General features: G+C 35.1%; 1 protein-coding gene and 1 pseudogene across 1 annotated transcript; both read right to left on the bottom strand.

Annotated features, from left to right (window-relative positions):
• Nucleotides 1-848: 848 nt before the first annotated feature.
• Nucleotides 849-4,122, bottom strand: LOC116422547 (annotated as a pseudogene).
• A 6,044-nt stretch (nucleotides 4,123-10,166) lies between these two features.
• Nucleotides 10,167-18,134, bottom strand: LOC116422295. The gene is made up of 4 exons (XM_031958853.1): nucleotides 18,117-18,134; nucleotides 17,095-17,191; nucleotides 13,409-13,501; nucleotides 10,167-13,026 (listed from the first exon to the last, which is right to left on the bottom strand). Exons 3-4 carry the CDS (start codon nucleotides 13,470-13,472, stop codon nucleotides 10,391-10,393), a joined length of 2,700 nt encoding a protein of 899 aa, XP_031814713.1. The 5' UTR covers nucleotides 13,473-13,501; nucleotides 17,095-17,191; nucleotides 18,117-18,134; the 3' UTR covers nucleotides 10,167-10,390.
• Between the last annotated feature and the right edge of the window lie 2,419 nt (nucleotides 18,135-20,553).

Here is a 20,553-nt window from a genome sequence, read left to right as displayed (position 1 = left end):
ATTTTGTTTGTTGTTAAACTTTGCCCAAATGCCACCCAAATGGTGGCATATCTTGGGAAATATTGTGCTCTAGAACCAAGTTCTTATTTAAAATTATGGATCTTTCCAGGTTACTGCTTCCCTAGTTGTCCAGTAGGAAAAATGATACTAATTTTAGTCAGAATGCTTCTAAAAGGCCTGACCACCTTGTTTATTATGTATCTAAGTATAAAGATATTTCAATCCTCTAAATAGGAATATTTACATTTGGTAATTATGAAACTCAGCTTGTCCAGGACAGTTGAGTAGTTCAACTCTTCAAAGACTTTTTGTACCAAGACTGGGCAGGAATAAGTTCCAAGTTTGAAAATCTTAATAAGGATGAGCTGTACAAGTAAAAATGTTCCAGTATAATTTCTCTATATTCCAGTATAATCTCTCTTGATATTATGGACATGACCTCTTTGGAGCTAGGATTTGGGGTAAATAAATGGACATGCAGAATAATGACAAATGTCCTTACCAGGTCTTATGAATAGAGAGAATAAAATACAAATTGTTGGAAAATATAGAGAATGAAACTTTTCTACCTTACAAGCCATCATTCAGTTCAAGTATAGTCTGTCTTTCTAGAAGGTTGAAAAAGCGTAGAAAGAAAAGGGAGCAGGGTCCAAAACTAGCTGCCTCATGAAACCAAACATAAATTCAGATTCTATAACTGTTAGTTTGACTACAATAGTTTGACTATGATACAAAAAAATCAAATATGATTTCTTTCATATATATATATATATATATATATATATATATATATATATATATATATATATATATGCATAGGGTCCATTATTTTAGAAGAGATTTGTTACTTAATGCATTCTTTTATTTTGAATTTTTTTTAGTATGATTCTGTAAACTCCTTAAGGTGTCTTTGGTTTTACTTCTTTGATGTTACTGCTCTTTGTAGGTATTATTCTTTCAAATGGCTTCTGATTTACAAATATCTTTTTTTCTGGATTGGCTGGAAATCTTTCTCATAGCTTTCTCAAAGCCTGCATAATCTTTCAGCAGATGGTCATAAGCTAGTGTTCTAGGTGACATGGAATCTAAAAGGGCTGAGGCTGTTGAACAGTAGTATGAGTGGTAGGGTATATTATAATGTGTATTTGGAGGTAGTTGGAAGAGAACCTTCAGGTATTTGAAGAACAAATTTTATCCCCATCACCATCTTGGATCCAGGCACAGGCACTGGTATGGCTATCAGTTGTGCTCCACCATACTCTTTATCCATATTAGTGTGGATACCACTATGGGGACCCCAGGAGGCACAAATTAAACACGCTGGATAACTACAAGACAATTATAAACCAGGCTAAGAATTAGGGTATGTTATAAGTAGGAGAATCTGCTTTTGTATATCATTTTTTATTTTGTCTTTTGGGATGGAATCAATGATTTTGTTCATTTTTATATTAGATATATCCTCACGCCCGGTAGTATATGGTTTAAAGTACTTAAAAAACCATGTTGATGATGTATTATTCTTTGCGTGGTCCTGAAAGAGAAAATTAGTTACAGTCTTAGTGGGGTTTGAGTAAAGGAGCAGTTGAGGTAAAAACTGTTGGAGGTTTGTTGGAGTCTTTGCCTCATGGTCATAGCCAGGTGGGAATTTGGTCAAGTTGCCAGGCCCTCTTTTAAAGGTAGGCCATTTGCCAGGGCCTAGTGTATTATTAGGTTCTTTTTCCAGGACCCATGGAAACTCAAATATTTGGTCAAGACTTGATAAGTCTATACAGATCCTCAATTTGATTTTTGGATTTTAGAGAAAATTCTGGCAAATAATTAGAACTTAATGGAGCCTTGGGTTGGTGATCAGGTACTGATAGCATTGAATCCTGAAAGTTGGGAAAAATTGCAATCTCTTTCTTATGATCAGGTCATACTATTGGCCTGGTGTTTAAGACTCAGTTCACTTGTGGACTTTTAGCATTCATTATAGGTTTGGTTTTTTATTTTGTCCGGGAAGCCTTGACTTGGTACTTGGAGTTCAATAAAAATTTTTCCCTGTGGCCTAGGTCCAAATCAAGCTAACAAGAATGATCAAGCCCTGATATTTCTTTGATCTGGCTGGGAAGGCTTGATTGAGCTATGTATTTTTAACAGTATTTATTATGGTAATTGGCTGCTTATCATATTCTAGATCAGCTTTGGTAGTTGGAGTTCAATGAAGATCTTTTCCTACAATCTAAGGTCAAGTCAATTTTATAGCCATGATCAAAGCCTGATGCAATCTTAGATTGCAGGGAAAGTTTTGACTGAATTTTGGTATTTTGAAGAGCATATAGTATAGCCTTGTCATGGGCTAGGTCAGCTAAAACTTGATAGTTAAAGTCCAATGAAGACTTGGTCCAATTGTCTAGATAAAGTTCAGGCTCACAGCAATGTTTAAGACCCAGAGCCTTGGTGGATGATCATTACTATTTTCCAGTTTCAGACCAGTGGTGAGGCTATGGCGAAGGTAAAACTTGACAGTCAGGGTTCAATGGAATCTGAAGTTTATGATATGGAACCTGAAGGAACTGTGGCCTTATGATTAGATTCTAATGAATCTTCCTTCAGAAAAATGGTCAAAACATGTTGGAACTGGGCCCTAATATCTGGCCATTTTGTAATCTCACTATGATAGTCAAGACTTAATTCAACCTCAATTTTTTGATTAGTATTTGGTGAAGTCTCAGTCTGGTGATGAGAACTTACTTCTTTCCTAGTCCAGTGATCAGTATCTGTATTCACTTCATCAAAATAGTTATAATTTAAAGTAAATATGGTACGGGGTTTGGAAACTGATAGGGCCTTTAACCCATTGTTAAGACTTGGTAAAATCTTTTCCCCCTGGATAGGGTCCAAGTTGAGATAGAGGCCAGTTGTTAGATGAAGTAAACCACCAGCTAAGTGCTCTGGTGTTGCTGGAGACTGTTATGAAGAACATGAGACCTGGTGTTGAGAGCCCAAGAAAGGTTTGGCCTGGTGCTGAGCTATGATGCAGCCACCGAATTTTGATAACACCTCATTTCCATGATCAGAGCCCAGTGAAAGCATTTCTCTGATTAGAAATTGGTGAATTTTCGGGGGAAGTATAAGAAACTGCTGCAGTTTTAGCCTGATAGTCAGAAGATGGTAAAGAAAACACGTGTGCTCTGAATCTTGTCAATGGACATTTTGAAATCTCAGCTAGGAGGTCAGTCTTCACCAGTGATGAGGTCTGATGACACCATAATTTTAGTCCTGTTCTTTTTTTGAGACTTCTTAAAGCCCCACCTGTCTGGGGATGATTTGGACCTTGATTTGTTAGCACAGTTATGTCTCTAGTTCTCTTGGTGAACAACGATGGCATTATGGTCCTGCCATTAGAACATGATGACAAAATGGTTCTGCCCCTGTGAGGGTGATTCATACCTGGTAATGCTGTGACTATGATTTTGCACTGACATTTTAGGCAAAGTAACTGGAAAATGTCCTGTTTGTCTCTATGCATAAGATTTGGTGACATCTCAGACTGGTGACTTAAACATGATAATAGCATACCTATGGCTTTCACCCAACATGTAGGGAATGGTACAGCTGTAGTCTTAGTCTTGTGATCTGGATATTGTGTTACTTCAACTTGAAAGTCAGAGCATTGTGAAGATATAGGTTTGAAATTGTGATGTGATTGACTGTGAGATGTATGATCACAGCCTTGAGGAATCTTAGGAAGATAGGTGAGTTTTGTTTGAACTTTAGAAAACAGGACTGATGGTTCTTCAATCTGAGAATCAACATTTAGTGGATCTAACTGGTTTTGAGGACATGACAAAGATAAAACAGTTTTTCTAATTCTGTGGGCAAGGTATGATAAACTCAGAATCATGGTTCTTGGCACAGGTTTGAAGCATTGTGATGTTATACCCATAGTTTGTCGGCTACTGGCATAATTTTAGTCTGGGGCTTGGGACACAATGATGGGACTGCAGCTGTGTTCCAGTGTTCAGAACAAGATAATTTAATTTTGGGTTGGTGATTGACAAAAGATGTTGACACCACCCAATGGTCTTCAATTAGTAATGAAGTATAACGATGTTTACAAGGTAGTAACAGTACCATCTTGTCCTGATTTGAGGGAACTGGTGAAGAGACTGCATGAATGAGATATAAGCAAATGCTACACATGATATTATAAACTCAGCATACATAAAGAAGGACAACTGTGAAATAAGGAGCAATGAAAGGAAAAGAAGAGGTAATTACTAACAGCAATAAGAGCTTAGATTTTGTGACATTTTATAATTCTCAAAGCATTTTTACATATATTACTTCATATGATATTTATAACAAGGAGCAGTTAGGGGGTGCAGTGGATAGAGCACCAGCCCTGAAGTCAGGAGAACATGAGTTCAAATCTGACCTCAGATTAAATATGTTCAATTCTTCTAAAAATATTTCCATATTCATCATGTTACACAAAAATTATATCAAAAAGGGAAAAATATGAGAAAGAAAAAAACACAAACAACAATAGTAAAAAGGTGAAAATACTATTCTTTGATCCACATTCAGTCTCCATAGTTCTCTCTCCTACAGAATCTTTCAACACAGGTTTCAATGTCATTTGAAATGAATTTTTCATCCCAATTTTAACTACTCTTGTCACAGTGAGGCAACATTTTATAATTCAATTCACCTATAAATTAACTTTGTATTAAAATATGTATATTGAGTATTTACTACGAATATATGAATCTATGAAGTTGATAAACAATATAGTTTTTGTTTTTGAAGATCATAATTCTAGTAGTTGGACTACAAGATCTGGGAAGAGAATTCGCCTTCTTTGCCAAGAAAGATCTGGGTTCAAATTTTGCCTTCTGTGTTTATTAGTTATTAACAAGGATGATATAATTTAATTTCTTTGAGCCTCAATTTACATATGGAATTGAGGCTTAAAGAAATTAAATTATATCATTCTTGTATTTATGTCACAACACTCATGTGAGGATTAATTGATATCATTGTTTTAAAGTGCTTGGAAACCTCTAAGCACTAAGTAAATATTAACTATTATCACTATAAAATAATTTAAAATATGATTAAATACATAGGAAAGGTTTAAAAAGTCGCTTGGAAGATTAAGGAAGGAAGGGTCACTTCTAATTAGGAATCACAAAATATTTCTCAAAAGAAATGATAATCGCACTAAGGACGCTGCTATTCTGACCAATAAGGAAGACATGATTGGTATAATGGAAATGACAGGAATATTGGAAAGGAATGCCTCTACCTTTTTAGAGATCAAAAAAGATGAAGAAAGAATATTAGGCATAGATTGACATGTGCCATGGGATCCAGCAGGGTATATTTTTAAGGTACTCAAAGACAGCTTAGGTGCAGTCCCTCTGTAAAAACTGTGTCAATTCAGAAGGGCTGGAAAAAGTTCAATAATAATAATAATTATTATAGATTTTAATTGCAAATCATATACTTTAGCAAAGAGTTAAAAATCAAGTAGTAGGCTACAAAAATAAACAAATAACAGGAAAAAATTTTCTGGCCATAAAAAGTTATTATCATGACAAGGAAGATCAAAATTCACACTAAGAAGCAGATAACAGAGTCAAAGCTCCTTCATCCAAAGCCTGCAGGAAAAATATGAATTCCTATTGAGCCATGGAAGAGCTCAAAAAGGATTTTGAAAATCAATTAGGAAGATAAATGTTAGTGATTCAAGGAAACCATAAAAAATGAGTAAAAAGCTTGGTAAAGGACACATACACACACATATTGAAGAAGATGACATCTTTAAAAATGGACTAAATCAAATGGTAAAGGAAGCACAAAAACCAATGAATAAAAGAATACCTTAAAAAACAAAATTCAGCAAATGGAAGAGGAATTCCAAAGTTCAGTTTAGAAAATAATTCATTAAAAATTAGAATTGAGCAAATGGAAGCTAATGACTTTATGAGAAATCAAGAAACAATAAAACAAAACCAAAAGACTGAAAAAAAAAAAAGATGGCAATTTGAAATATCTCAGATATTTCTAGACCTAGAAAATAGATCCAAGAGAAAAAGTTCAAAAATTATTGGACTACCTGAAAACCATGATCCAAAAAAAAAAAAAAAAAAAAAAAAAAAAAAAAAAGCTACACATCATCTTTCAAGAAATTATCTAGGAAAACTGTCCTAATATTCCAGAACCAGAGGGTAAAATAGACATTGGAAGAATCTACCAATCACTTTCTGAAATAGATTGCCCAAATGAAAACTCCCAGGAATATTATAACCAAATTCCAGAGCTCTCAGATTAAGGAAAAAAATATTGCAAATAGGCAGAAATAATTCAGGTATCATGGAGTTACAATCAGGATAACATAAAATTAAACCGCTTCTATTATGAAGCATCAGAAGACTTGGAATATGATATTCTAGAGGGCAAAGGAGCTAAGATTATAACCATGAATCATTTATCCAGCATAAATGTATCCAGGATAAATAATGGATATTCAATGAAATAGAAAATTTTCAAGTATTCTTGATAAAAAGACCAAAGCTAAATAGAAATTTTCACTTTCAAATAAAAAGCTCAAGAGATACACAAAAAGATAAATAAGAAAGAGAAATCATGAGGAATTGTATTAGGTTAAACTGTTTACATTCCTACATGGAAACATGATACTTGTAACTCAGGAAAATTTTCTCATTATTAGGGCTGTTATAAGGAATAAATATAGACAGAGAACACAGGTGTGAATTGAATGGGAAAGGATGATATCTTAAAAAAGTAAAATTAAGTATGAGAGAGGAATGTACAGGGAGAAAAAAAGGGATAGGTAGAATGGGATAAATTATCTCACATAAAAGGGGCTATAAAAAACTTTTAAAGGAGACAGATAAGAGGGAGTGAGTGAACCTTAATCTTATCACAATTGGCTCAAAGAAGAAATAACATATATATTAAATTGGGAATAGAAGAAGTCTATCTCATCCTACAGGACAGTAAGAGGGGAGGAGATAAGTGAAAAGGGTTTGGAAGGGAAATGATAGAAGGAAGGGCAGATTGTAGTCAGAAGCAAAACACTTTTGAAGAGGGATATAGTTACCAATAAGGAGGGGAATTGAAGCAAGTTTCTCTGATAAAGATCTCATTTCTGAAATATACTGTACTGATTTTCAATATTGGTGAACCTTCTAAAGCAAATTTTCAAAGGGTTTGTGAGCACTTATATACAAAAGTGATTATTGAGAACTAGTTTGAGTTTATAAAGATTAGATCATGGCATAATAACCTCATTTTTCTTCTTGAAGCCAAAGTGAATTTATTGAGAGCCAGTTTTGAGTTTTACAAAGATTAGATCATGCCATACTAACCTCATTTTTATTCTTGAATAAGGTTACTAGACAGTTAAATTAGAGAAATGCTGTGGGTATTTTATGTCTGAATGTATTTTAGTGAACTATTTGAAAAATTTTTCTCACAAAATCCTTGCAATGATAAGGAAAAATGTGGGCTATATAGAATTGTTGGATTTTTTGAATCATTAGTTGGATTTGGAACTGGTTGAATGGAAGGGCCCCAAGAAGTTAATTAATGGATTCATGTCAAACTAAAAGGAGATCTCCAGGAAAGTGAGGGCTTTGATCCCCACGTAACATTTTTATGTTGACATTTTTCTCAATGATTTAGATGAAGATATGAATGAATGGCAAACTCACCAATTCTGTGGGTGTTGAAAAGTTGTGAATTATCATTAAGAATAGTACAATTGTAATTTTAAAACATATCAATGTGTCAGGAGTCTGATTTGTCCCCCTAAAAGCTAATGCAATACTGGGAGACATTAATAAGGATATAGCTGTCAGGAACATATGGCTTATCACATTTCTGCATTTACTTCTGGTTAGATCACATTTGGAGTGTTATGATCAGTTCTGAACATGACAGTGTAAGGACACTGATAAGCTGAAGAATATAGAGAAGACTACTACACTGTATGATGGTATATGGAGATACATTGAAGGATTTGAGAATTTATAATATGGCATAATTTGGGATACCTGGATAGTACAGTGTATAGAGGGCCTGGTCTACAGTTAGGATTTTTTCTGAATTCAAATTTGGCCTCAGACAATTCTGCGATTTTAGTCAAGTCACTTAATTCCATTATTTTTTTTTTTCATCTGTAAAATGAGGTGGAGAAGGAAATGGCAAAGCACTCTAGTGTCTTTGCCAAAACACACGTGCACACACACACACACACACACACACATACACAATGTCTATATGTTTAATGTCTACATGTTTAATATCAATATTATACCTACATTGTTGTATAGTCATGAAGTGTTAGGCACAACTGAAATGACTGAACAACAACACAAGGGGAAACTATCATTGGGGATGAGGTAGGAATAAAAGCAGTCTTCAAGTAACAGAAGGTTATATGGAAGAAGGATTAGATTTGTTTTCTTTGGACTTAGAGGAAAGAATCAGGAGCAATGGATCAAATTTTCTTAGAACTAAGAACTCTCAGACCCTTAAAAGGATCAATGATCTTATTGATATGAACATTCCCTACTATGATTCCAGTCACAACAATGTTCTTGGTTGCCTTTCTCTGGGCATTAATAAGGTCTTTTTATTTTCCTATGGTTTAGTTTTTACCCCCTTCCCTTTAGATACCTTTTGTATGAAACCTTCAATGTACTCATAATAATGCTATCTCTAGAATATGAATGTTATTTTATTTAATCTAGCTTTTTGACCAGTGTTTGTTCTCTTTAGTGCTGTCTCTAACTTCTCTACAATCATCTTTGGTCTTGTAATGATGTTGATATCTCAATGCAATTGGTCTACTGACTTTTAACAATCAAAAAAAAATTTGAATGTGAACCCAAGACTGCTTAGGACCTTATGGTAAATTGTTTTTTAGTTGGGGTTTTTTTTCCCCCAGATCAGTAAGGAAGAATTGCAAGTGTTTTGAACGTATGAGTGTGATGTATTCAGATATGGGCTATCTTCTGAATCTTATTGTGGCAGCTATTGTAGCAGACTGGAGAGGGGCTAGATTGAAAACAAGGACTCCACTTAGGAAACTATTATAATATTACAGACAAGAAGTCATAAGAGGCTAAAATTGGGTGGTGATTGTTTAGTGGAGAGAAAGGAATGTATATGAAACAGAAAAAAAGCAAAATCTATAACTGGCCAACTGAATGGGGGAGGAGATTCAAAGAGGAAAAAGCATGATTTCAGTGTTATAAAATTGGATGATAAGAGGGATGGGGGTGACTTCTACAAAATTTTTACAAGTTTGAAGAATACTGGGTTTGTCTATTTTAGACACGAGTTTCCAATGAATGGGTATGAGAAAACTAACAAATAAAACTTTTACATAAAAATGAATATTGAGACCACTGAAGCAGATGACAATGCTAATAACATTAAAAGGTCTTTTAAAAAAAAACAATCATACCCCGAACCTTCAAAGCATAGTCAATTCTACCAAGCAATGTTTCTTAGTAATCCAAGAGCTACATGAGGGTAAGGGAACAAGGCTAGAGGTTGAATGGTTGATGATATAAGCTGAATTATTTTTAATTTCTTTTTCAGTCAGGTAGGTCCAGAGACACAGCAGGGACAGATGTGATTGCCACCTTCCTGAATCTCTTACTTTACTTACCTAATGATTTAGTCTTTGTCTACTGGAGAAACCATCACTGAATTAGTAAGCCCATACAAATAATTCTATCTCTTCACATGACCCAGATAGAATTGTGGACTCCATGTACTTTAAGGCCAAACTAATTTTTTCCTAAGACCTGTGGTACCAAGACTGAGAGGGAAGAGAATTCTGTAATTTTAGGCTTTAGAAGAGAATGATTTGTATTCTGCCAAAAGGATCATATGGTAATTTTCATCTCCTTTAGGGCTGTGAACAAGTTATGTTTTTGTTTTTTTAAAGGAGGCATGATTGAGATTGGGAAAGTCAATATAAGCAGAATGAACACCACAGATTTTTAACAAAACTTTGGGGAGAAGTAGGAGGAAGTAAGAACATACCAATTATATAATACTTTGATTAAAATAATCAGTCTTTGAGGAAGACAGAGTTTGATGCTTTCTTACAATTTGACATCTATTTAGTTTGACTATAGTTACTAGAATATGATATACCAACAGAGATTATAGAGATTCTTCTTTCTATCTTTGGGAAGATGCATTACTAGATACCTCATAAGTCCAAAGGGGAGAAAACAAAACCCAAAATAAAACAAACAGGGTTCATTAATTTTCCAACTGATTTCGAAGAATAACAGAATAAGACAAGTTTCAGAGATTCACAAAAAGTTAATTACTTTAGAATGATGGTTCTTTAATGTGCAGTTCTCTTATTTTTAAGTCTGTCTAGCAGAGATCTTACAACCTCCTCATTTCTACTTCCTCCTTTCATGGGAGTGCTGAAATTCATGGACATTTTTCCTTTAAACTGTTTATATCCAGATCTTTTTCTCCCACATAGTTGATCACCTTTAGCAAGTATAAAGTCGAGCCAGGTCATCCGTTTAGGTAACTGATGATGAATTTGTGAAGTAAAGGGCATAGTGTAAGGATAGGAAGATGAAGCTGCAGGTGAAAAGTGAGAGGAGTCCCAAATGTTGCCTGTATTTGATTGGGGAACTTGGAGGATATATTTAATACCCATCTCACCCTTTGAAGTTTTCATAGGACTTGGCATTACCACCAATTGTGCTCCATGAGGATCTTTCATTCCATTTACATGGGGACAACCATATGGAATCCAGGAAGCACAAGCTAAACAGATAGTATATCTAGTTGATAAATGTGAGTCAGGTTGAGTATTATGATATCCCCTCATCCGCCTCAGGAGAATTTGCTTTTGGATATCATTTTTTATTTTCTCCCGGGGAATAGAATTGATGATGCTGTTGAAAAATTCTCTGGAGATAGTTCCGTCACCCTCGATAGCATTTATTGACTGTTTGAAGGACTTTGAAGGTTCTCTCTGGCTTTCTTGGGGCTTGTAATTAAAGCCAAAGGAAATAGATTCAGCTGGACAGTGAGGATTTAACATAACCTTAACTTGGTCCTTCAAGTTTAATGGAGTTGTCTGGTGGTCAGATCCTGGGAAAAGAGTGTGATGGTTTTCAAAATTTAGTACATCCTCAGACTTCTGTTTCATATCTGTTGGAAAGGTATTTCTATAAACATCCTGGTGGTCAGGATTAAGTCTAAGGATATCCTGATGCTCAGCAACTGGATAAGCCTCTGGTAGATGGTCAGAACTTGAAGATGTAGTGCCATGATCAGAGACTGGTGTAGTCTGTTCCAATTGGTTGGAAACTGGTGAAGGCTGATCCTGGTAGTCAGGGATCTTTTCACCCTTGGCTGTCTGGCTCAAGCTCAATGAAAGTGTGGCCTGGTGTTCTGAGTCCTGTTTTGGCTGTACCCAATCATCAGACTTTGGAGAAGCCTTAACTTGGTGATTGGAATCCAAGATAATTTTGGTCCTGTCATCTAAATTTCTTTCTTTCTCACCCTGGTGATCAGAGTCTGGAATAGCCTCACCCATGTCACTTATTCTTGATGCAGCCTCAGGTTGGGAGAAGGAAGTTGGTGAAAATGTTTCCTTATGGTTTAAACCTAATGAAATCTCATCAGAATGATCCACATGTATTTCAGGAGTTTCAAAATGTTCCATGTCAAGTAGTTTCTTGGTCTCATTGTCTGGAACTGGTATTGGCTCATGTTGGCAGGAGGTATCTGATAGAGTTTTAGGCTGTTGGTTGAGGTCCACTGTAAAATTAGATATATGTCTTGGGTTTGGTGGCATAAAAAGCTTTTGACTAGGGTTTGGTTGATGTGTAACCCAGTAGTTGAGTAAAACCTCAGCTGGGTGTTCAGGAACCACTGAACTTTTAACTTGTTGATCAGAGACTAGTAAAACTTTTGCTAGATTGTAGGGTCCTGGTGAAAATGTACATTCTTGGTTAGCGAGTTTTGATGACTTAAATGTTTCCTTGACCCAGTTGTAATGGGATATTAGTGGAGTCTCAGTCAAATGTCTGTTAGGACATTGTAAGGACATTGAGGTAGTTTTGAACCAATCTGAGTCATGGCTGGGTTGCACAGTTGTCATTCTGGCCTGATGGTTCGGGATTGGAGTTAGCAAAGTCATAGCCATTGGAGCCAAGGGCACTGGGGAATATTCTGATGGCATAGTTATGGGCCTAAGCTGGTGGCTGGATTGTGATGACAATAGAGTTGTGATCTTGGGGTGGTTATCTGAGTTTGAAAATGGTATCGCTTCAATCTTTTGCCGTTGGTTGAGGCATCGAAATTGGGAAGTTGTGTCCCAATCCCAATGTCTTGAGCTCAATGATGGTTGAGGATTGAGGCATGGTAATGCTTCAGTTGTCACCTTGACCTGGTAATGAGTATTCTGTGCATATGGAGCTGTGATTCTGGTGTTGGGGTCAGGAAATGATGGAGTTGTGGACCAACTAGTGAGCAGTGGTTGAGCCTCACATCTATTATGACAGCCTTGGGGAATCTTAGGAAGGTGGTCAAGGCCAGATGAGGTCTTGAAAAGGGGGTCAGGGATCAATGGAGCCTGGGCCCAGTGATTAAGGCCAAAAAAAGGTGTAGTCCAGTATTCAGAGCATGGTGAGGTAATAACTGTGGTTTTACCCCAATTTTTCAACTGTGGTGAAGGCATAATTGTTGCTTGTGTCTCCAGATGTGGTAATATTACCTCAGGTTCAATACGGGGTAATAGAATAGTCGTAGCCTCTTTGTGGCACGATGAGGGTATAGTTGTAGTTTTGCATCGAGGATTCATTGACAACTTGGCTTTACTCTGGTATGGCTTAGTTCTGGACAGAGTCTCTTCATTCATTGATGGGTGAGAATAACATGGTAATAGTACCATCTTTGACTGACGATGAAGACCCTTTTGAGAGAACTGGACTGGTGCTTTTGATGAAGAGGCTGTAAATGAGGATAAGGAAATTCTATATTATAACATATATGGGAAGGAAAACTATAAAATAGGGAATAATTAAATAAAAAGAAGAGAGTAAACTCTACCATTGCTTCACAATAACCTAATGAGGTTAACAGGCAGTGTTTTTTTAATCCCCATTCTAATGATGATGAAACTGTGGCCCAGAGCTATTAAATTATTTATGGGTCCTGTGATAACTGAGACTCTAGTTCAACACTCCTATTTTTGGAGATCTGGCTGGCACCCAGGATCAATAACAAGGGGAAGGGAATCACAAAAAGTGGGGGTCAATGACTTCCAAAGAAGTAAGAATAGAAATTAAAAATATGAAGAGGTCATTTGAGATAACTGGAAGTTAAAACTCACCATTTGACAATGTCTTCTGCCTTCTCCCCATTGGTCTGTTGGAGATTTTCCTTTGAGAATACATTAACAAAAGAAGTGAAGAATCCAGATGACCTCATAAAGGCAAATAAATGATTATCTTTAGAACTTGACCTACAACCTATATGAGTTTTTGGCTTTGTTTTTAAATACAGATTCTTTTTTTCCATCAATGTGCTTGCTAATTATGTTAGAATTGTGCTATGTTATCATCTCTAAACCAACCCTCCTACAAATTGGGATAAGGTAAAATGAAAGTGGACTTTGGGTAATTTCATGGACCTCTAGACTAAATTTCCATTATCTAGTTCCAATATCTTGAAGTGCTTCTCACAAGTATCAGGAAGAGTACTAGGATCAGGCACTGGGCCAATCCAAACTATCTTCCAAGTTATAAATTTCCTCAGCAATAAACAACTAAAGGATTAATGAGTCTTCTACAAAAATAAGCTGATAGAAAATATTTTATCTAGAAAAATAGTACTCTCTTGGTCAATATCCCAGGAAAAATACTTGCACTCTTTAGAAAACTATAAGAAGTCCACTAGTTCTAAATTCCAGAAGGGCAGCTATGATGTATCCTTACATCATAGAATACCAGCTGTCCCTTGTCTATCGGCAGGCAGTTTTCATAGCAATCTGTGTGGAGGCTGTTCACTTCAAGGAATACTTGAATGCTTTTGACACTCCTATGACACAGTGCTCCATGGAAAAACTCAAAAATTTCTGTGGGCTCAACTAAATATCTCTTCCCACATCCCCAGAGAACTTTTCAACATAATATTACTAAATCTTTATCTCTTGGTAAGTGCAAAAACCTTAAACCTTTAGCAAGATCCTTAAGTTCTAAACCTCCTGAAGGACAGAATCATCCATTCTTCTCCCACAACACTCCCCTAACATTTTCCTCCTATAATACTTGTCTGTTCTCAAACTTTACATATGTCTGACATTAAACATTTCCATGGTTTATATGAAATATTTGATCAATTTTGTAAAGATTTTACACCAACAAGTAAAGAAACTATCTTCATTGCGCCCTAAGAAATGTTATAAAACCAGAAAGAAGAAAAGAGAGCAAACATAGGTGGAAAAAACAGACAAGAGAGATTATTTATAGGTGATACAATGGTTTGCTCAAGAAAACTCCAGAGATTCAAAGGGAGGGAGAAGAATTAATTGAAACAATGAACATAGCAAAGGCAAAACATAATTGTCTATTCCAATAATAGCAATATTTTCAAATCTTAAAAACATCTGTTTTCATTTGGGCAGCATACACAATTCTCAGTATTTCTTGCTTCTTTTTTTAATGCCTTTTGTTATTTGCATTAATATTTGCATCCCATCCCCTTTGTAACCTACCAATGAAACTCAATAAAAAAGAAAAATAATTAAGCAATATTGATGAACAAAGAGATCAATGTGTTCAACATTTTGCATATATAGCACTAGATCTAAAAGCAAAAAGGACTCAGGTTCAAATGCCATTTCAGGTGTTCAGTCACTGCATTTAGTCAGTCATTTTGGGGTTCTCTTTACAAAGCTACTGGAAGTTTGCCATTTCCTTTTCCAGCTCATTTTTACAGATGAGGAAACCAAATCAAACAGGATTAAGTGATTTGCCCAAAGTCCCACAGATAGGTATATGAGGAAAGATTTGAACTCAGGAAGATGAGATATTTCCTGATTCTAAGTTATGCCCTCTATAATGTGCACCATCTAGTTGCCAATTGGCTCACTAACTGCCTGTGTGATGTTGGCCACATCACTAAATTTCTTGGTCTCATTTTCTTTCTCTATAAAATAAAGAAGATAAGGTAACTTCTAAAGATACTTCTATGACTTAGTATTTTGCCTTTTTTTGCCCACAATAAAGATTCTACAAATATTTGCTAAATAAATATTAATTCTTTTTCATCTACTTTGATGGATAAGAAAATAAATGCATTATGCAGTTCTATGGAACACTGTATATGTGTAAAGTAAAAAGAGAAACATTATTTATGCCAGAAATTTTTCCTTCTTGTTGTGGAACCAAATGAGTATGTCCTTGGATTTAGGGAATTAGATTAAATAAGATTTCTCTCCTTCTGTTTTAACTTGACTAGGAAATACTCAATTTGCCACTGTATAAAATTCACAAAATCTCACTCACATAGTATCACAGATTTATATCAGGAAGGGATCTTAAGGGATCTCAAGAAGAAATTAGAAATTATCTAAAATCATAGGTTAACTCTCACACGCTGAGGCCTAGAAAGGGTAAATTTATCCCCAAAAGTCACAGAAACATTGACAGAGATGGAACTCAGTGACTCTTACTGCTATAATCCAATATTCTTTCAATAGTAACAAATCTGCATCTTTATACAGTAGCAGAACTAACTTAAGTCACAGAAGAGTATTAAAAAATAATCCCTTGAAAGAGTCCTATGCATGCAACTTGCATGCAACTATATTTGTAAGTCTCAAGGGAAAAGATTCAGAAGCTTACATCTTAGCTGATTCAAATGCAAAGTCACTCTGTAGGAAAATTATAGCACAATGGGCAACATCCTCCAAAATTAAAAACAATGGATTTATATTCCTCCTATTCACTAGAAATATCAAAGGGAAAACTCTGAGAAATCCAAAAGCACCCAGAATGTAACAGTCAGTTACAAGTCTCAAGGAAAATTGTCATATGATATCTGCTTTATGGATCCTAAATAAATATTTGCTGAAGACTAGAAAACTCTTTCCTCATAATCTGAGTGTAAACTGCAACTGAGAGAACAAGGACTATTTTTTGTGTCTTTTTCCCTTAAGTATTTTATTTTACCCTTAATGCTAGTTGATTGATTTATTGACTCTTTCCCTGCACACATACATACTTACTCACTCACCTAGTATATACTGATCCTGCCCGTCTTAACCTCACTTTAAAAATGTATGTTTCTGTCAGTTGTTTGCATGTTATCTCTCCCACTAGAACATGAGCTTCTTGAACTGTAATTTTGCCTTTACTTGAATTTCTAGTAATTAGCACAGTGACTGGCACATAGTTAGCACTTAAGAAATTCTTGTTAGCTTAAAAAAGTAAGTGTGTGTGTGTGTGTGTGTGTGCGCACACGCGCAAGAAACATTTAGGCTTCCTTGATTCTCCTTGGGTTAAAAGTAAGCCATGGTGGAGTAACAGAAAACCAAATTCAGAAATTACTATCCTTGATCACCTAGAAATCCTCCACACAAAACATCCCAGATTCTTGCCTGTGATTAGAATCATAAGAAAACATTGAGAGTTGAAAGGAACCTGAGAGAGATCATCTAGTCCAACTTCCTCAGATTACAAATGAGGATAGTGCAGTACAGAGAAGCGAATTTATCTTATATATCGTCACGAAGATAGTAAAGATCATAATCAGTCTCTTATTTTAAACCTGGATCTGTTTCAATTGTATATCTGATCCAATTTTGAGATTTCCTTGGTCTGAGTTTGCAAAATAGCTGAAAGGAAGCTCAAGGAGCTGTGAACTGAAGCTTTCCCTGAAATACTTTTGAGTACTTTGAAGGTATACTTTTAGCCTTTTCCTTCTCCCATTCTTGGACCCATCAGAATATTTATCACATTTCTCCCAGTTCCATTCCCCGATCCCTACATTTCCCTGATCCCAAAAGTCTCTTACCAACAAAAAAGTCAAGAAGAATCCAAAATGGTATTTCAGATGTTCCCAAGATCAGAAAGCCCGATTCAATTCTAACCTCAGTGGCAACAAGTTTCCCCTGTAGAAAATAAATCCTTGATTAAAAAAAAAAAAAAAAATCCAAAAACTAAGAAAAATAATCATTTCATTTAGAAAAATGTACCTTATAGTTTTCAGATAAACCTGGATAATTCTTTTTTTAATTTAATATTTAATATTTTTATTGTCCTCAGTTACATGTAAAATAGTTTTTAAAATTCTTTTTTGGGGAGAGGTAGGCAATTGGGGTTAAATGACACAACTTGAAAATGTTAAGTACCTGAGTTCAGATTTAAACTCAAGTCCTCTTGAGTTCAGTGCTGGAGTGCTCTATCCACTGTGCCATCTAGCTGCCCCAGCGTAAAACAATTTTTTATGTTTATTTTTAAAACTTTGAATTCCAGATTCTTTCCCTTCCTCCTCACACCTACCCCTTTAAGAAGTCACATATGAATTTATGCAAAATATTTCCATTAAAGTCTTGTTGTGAAAGAAATATAGATCTCCTCCCCCCCCAAAAAAAAAAATCAAGAAATATAAAAAAAGAGAGTAAGAGAGAAAAACTGACAAACAGAATATGTTTCCATCTGTATTCAGATACACTCGGCTCTTATTCTGAATATTGATACTATTTTTCATTGTCCTTTAGAGTAAGTCATGGATCATAGTATTGCTAAAGATAGCAATCATTCACAACTGATCATTCCACAACATTGCTATTACTTTTTATACAGTACATTTCACTGTGATTAAATTAATGGAGGTATTTCCAAGTTTTTCTAAGAGCATCCTGTTCATCATTTCCCAGAGAACAATAATATTTCATCATAATCATATGCCACAATTTATTCAGGCATTCTCCCAATTGATAGACATCCCCTTAATTTCCAATTCTTTGCCCTGAGAAGAGAACTGCTATAAATATTTTTGTACATAGAGCTAGACACAGTTCTTTAGGCACCTACCTTGTGTATCAGGACTGATCTTTTGCTCTCTTGTCCTAATAGGTGACCTTGATATTACTCTGACATCATAGAGCATTAGCTGTTTTGTCTATCAGCAGTCCAAGTAGCCTTGCCCTATTTCTAAACAACTTGGCACAAAGGGGAATATGGTGGGCAGAGTTTGGAAATTATAGATTCCAGCTCTATCTTGAAGAAACTTTAGAAGTCAACCTCAGAAGTTTAACCTCTTTGTTTTGTAGAAGAAATGGAACATGTGCAGAGTTGTCCCACCAATTTCTGGCTGATCACACACATTAACTTAGGACTGAGGCACTTGAATTATTTGGAGGGACTTAGTGATTCTCCTACTGGGAACAGGATAAACTAATGGTTCAGTTCCTATTTAGAAATGGTTTTGAAAGTACCCAACTTCCTCAACACTGATTCAGTGCAAGTAGTCAGTCAAAAAGAGGCATGATAGATTACAAATGCCTTATGCCTTCTATTACACTAATAAAGAAGAGGCCTATGGAAATTGAAACTTACTCAAGTACATACAAGCAAAAATTTGTAAAGCCAATATTTGAAACCAAGACTTCTAAATCAAAGTCAAGACCTCTTTCCACTATATCATTCCTTTTTCCCGATACAGAATACAAACAATTTGGAGATATAACCAAATTCCCTAATAGTTCTTACTAATTGGAAGTTTTCATAGACCCTTTCAAAATAAGAATTATTTTTTCCAATCCCAAAACATTTGAAATACCTGCATTATCAGTAAATTGTGGTAAATAATAAGCAGATTTTTGAGAGTTTTGGACATATATCTCAGATTTAAAAAAAAAATAATAATCTTTAAATGCCATTATTTTTTACACACCTTTTTACCAAAATCATTTCAATGTCTCATACTTCTTGCTCAATAAAGCAAGAATCTTCTATTCATATATGCCCTCAGATAACCTTAGTATTCTAGATCTAGTACCCTGCCTTTCAAGCCTGATTTCATACTGTTCTTTCCAAATACTTTACCCTTGGCTAAACTGCATTACTTTACATTCTTTCTTTGTATTCAACCAGTACTTTGCCACTTTTGTGTTTCTGTTCACAATGTTGTCTATATCTGGAATGTTCCAGACCACCAGCACCAGGACCACCAGCATCACCAGTACCACTTTCCTTGAATTCCTTCCTTTTTAAAGCTGAAATAAAATGTCATTTCCTCTCTGGAACATCTTTCACAATCTTTGACTCATGTCAATAATGACTTTTTATCTTCTGTCATATCACATACTATTTTGTGTTAGATATACTATTGTACTAGATGTATACTATTGTGTTAGATATACTATTTTGTATCTAACACATTTCAGTATTACTCTAAATGTGTTTCACAGGAGTAAATAAATATGAGATTTTTTATTAGAGAGATAGACAACTAGATGACAAGGTGGATAAAATACAAATCATACCTAGAGTTATTTAGAGCTACTAGATGGATAAGGCATAATATAAACTTACCTTCCTGATTTCAAACCTAATTCTCTATCCACCTTTCTCTCTGGCTGACTGTCTAATAGTTTGTATTCATGTATTGCTTTATCAGTTCTAGAGGATTTTTCATATATTTTGCTTTATTCTCGTAAAATAGGTTTAAAATATTTTTTCATATTTTTAGAAATAAAAGTAAGAATGCAACTGAACCCAGCACATTCTCTTTTTCTTTGAGAAGATTTTGAAAGATAGAGATATGTAGGTGAAACTGACTCCTCAATTTGTCACTGATTTCCACAGTTGTTCCCATGTCTCTCCAAAAGAGGATACTCAATCCTCAATACCTTGTCATGCGTAGCATTTGCTCTACCAATTAGAAGTCATGTCTACCTTTCTGGCAACATATAAAAAGTTTGATTTGAAACTCAATTACAGAAGCATGTCATTGTGGTTAAATGGTCAATGTCATAAAGCTTATAACTGGCAGAACCAAGACTCAGATTCAAACTGGGGTCTTTTCAACCCAAATTTAAAACTAATTTAAACAATATAATTATCATAGGTAGAGGTCATTGAAATATGAAAACATATTCTAAATTTCTTATTGAGAAGGTACACCTCGGACAATCTACTGGAATTGGTTTTACATCTAATCACACAAACTTCATCACTGAGGTAAAGGGGAAGTCCTCCCCATTTCATTTCTGTGCTTCATTTATCTGAAGTTCCAGGGTACCGTGAGGACACCACAACTCCAAACTCATACTCCCCCCAAATTTAAACATTGAAACAGTTTATCATTGTCACATATGATAATGGTATAAACCATATCTGATACTTATAGAATCATAATAATAAATTCTACATAGCTCTTCTTCTACGGTAAAATAGTGTGTTATTTAATTACCTCAAATGAAATGTATACATGAATCAGGTCATGATATTCATGCTAACAGTCAAG

This window comes from Sarcophilus harrisii, chromosome 3 (genome assembly GCF_902635505.1).
Source record: "Sarcophilus harrisii chromosome 3, mSarHar1.11, whole genome shotgun sequence".
NCBI lineage: Eukaryota > Metazoa > Chordata > Mammalia > Dasyuromorphia > Dasyuridae > Sarcophilus > Sarcophilus harrisii.
The sequence above is the reverse complement of the archived record's forward strand: the minus strand, read 5'-3'. Positions and strand labels throughout refer to the sequence as shown.

What these genes read in the sequence shown, in the direction of transcription:
- LOC116422295 (XM_031958853.1), bottom strand. Translation starts at nt 13,472, where the DNA reads ATGTATTCTCAAAGGAAAATCTCCAACAGACCAATGGGGAGAAGGCAG. An exon ending in GCAGAAGACATTGTCAAATG is followed by an intron (nt 13,027 to 13,408) that starts GTGAGTTTTAAC and finishes CCTCATTTACAG; the next exon opens with CCTCTTCATCAAAAGCACCA.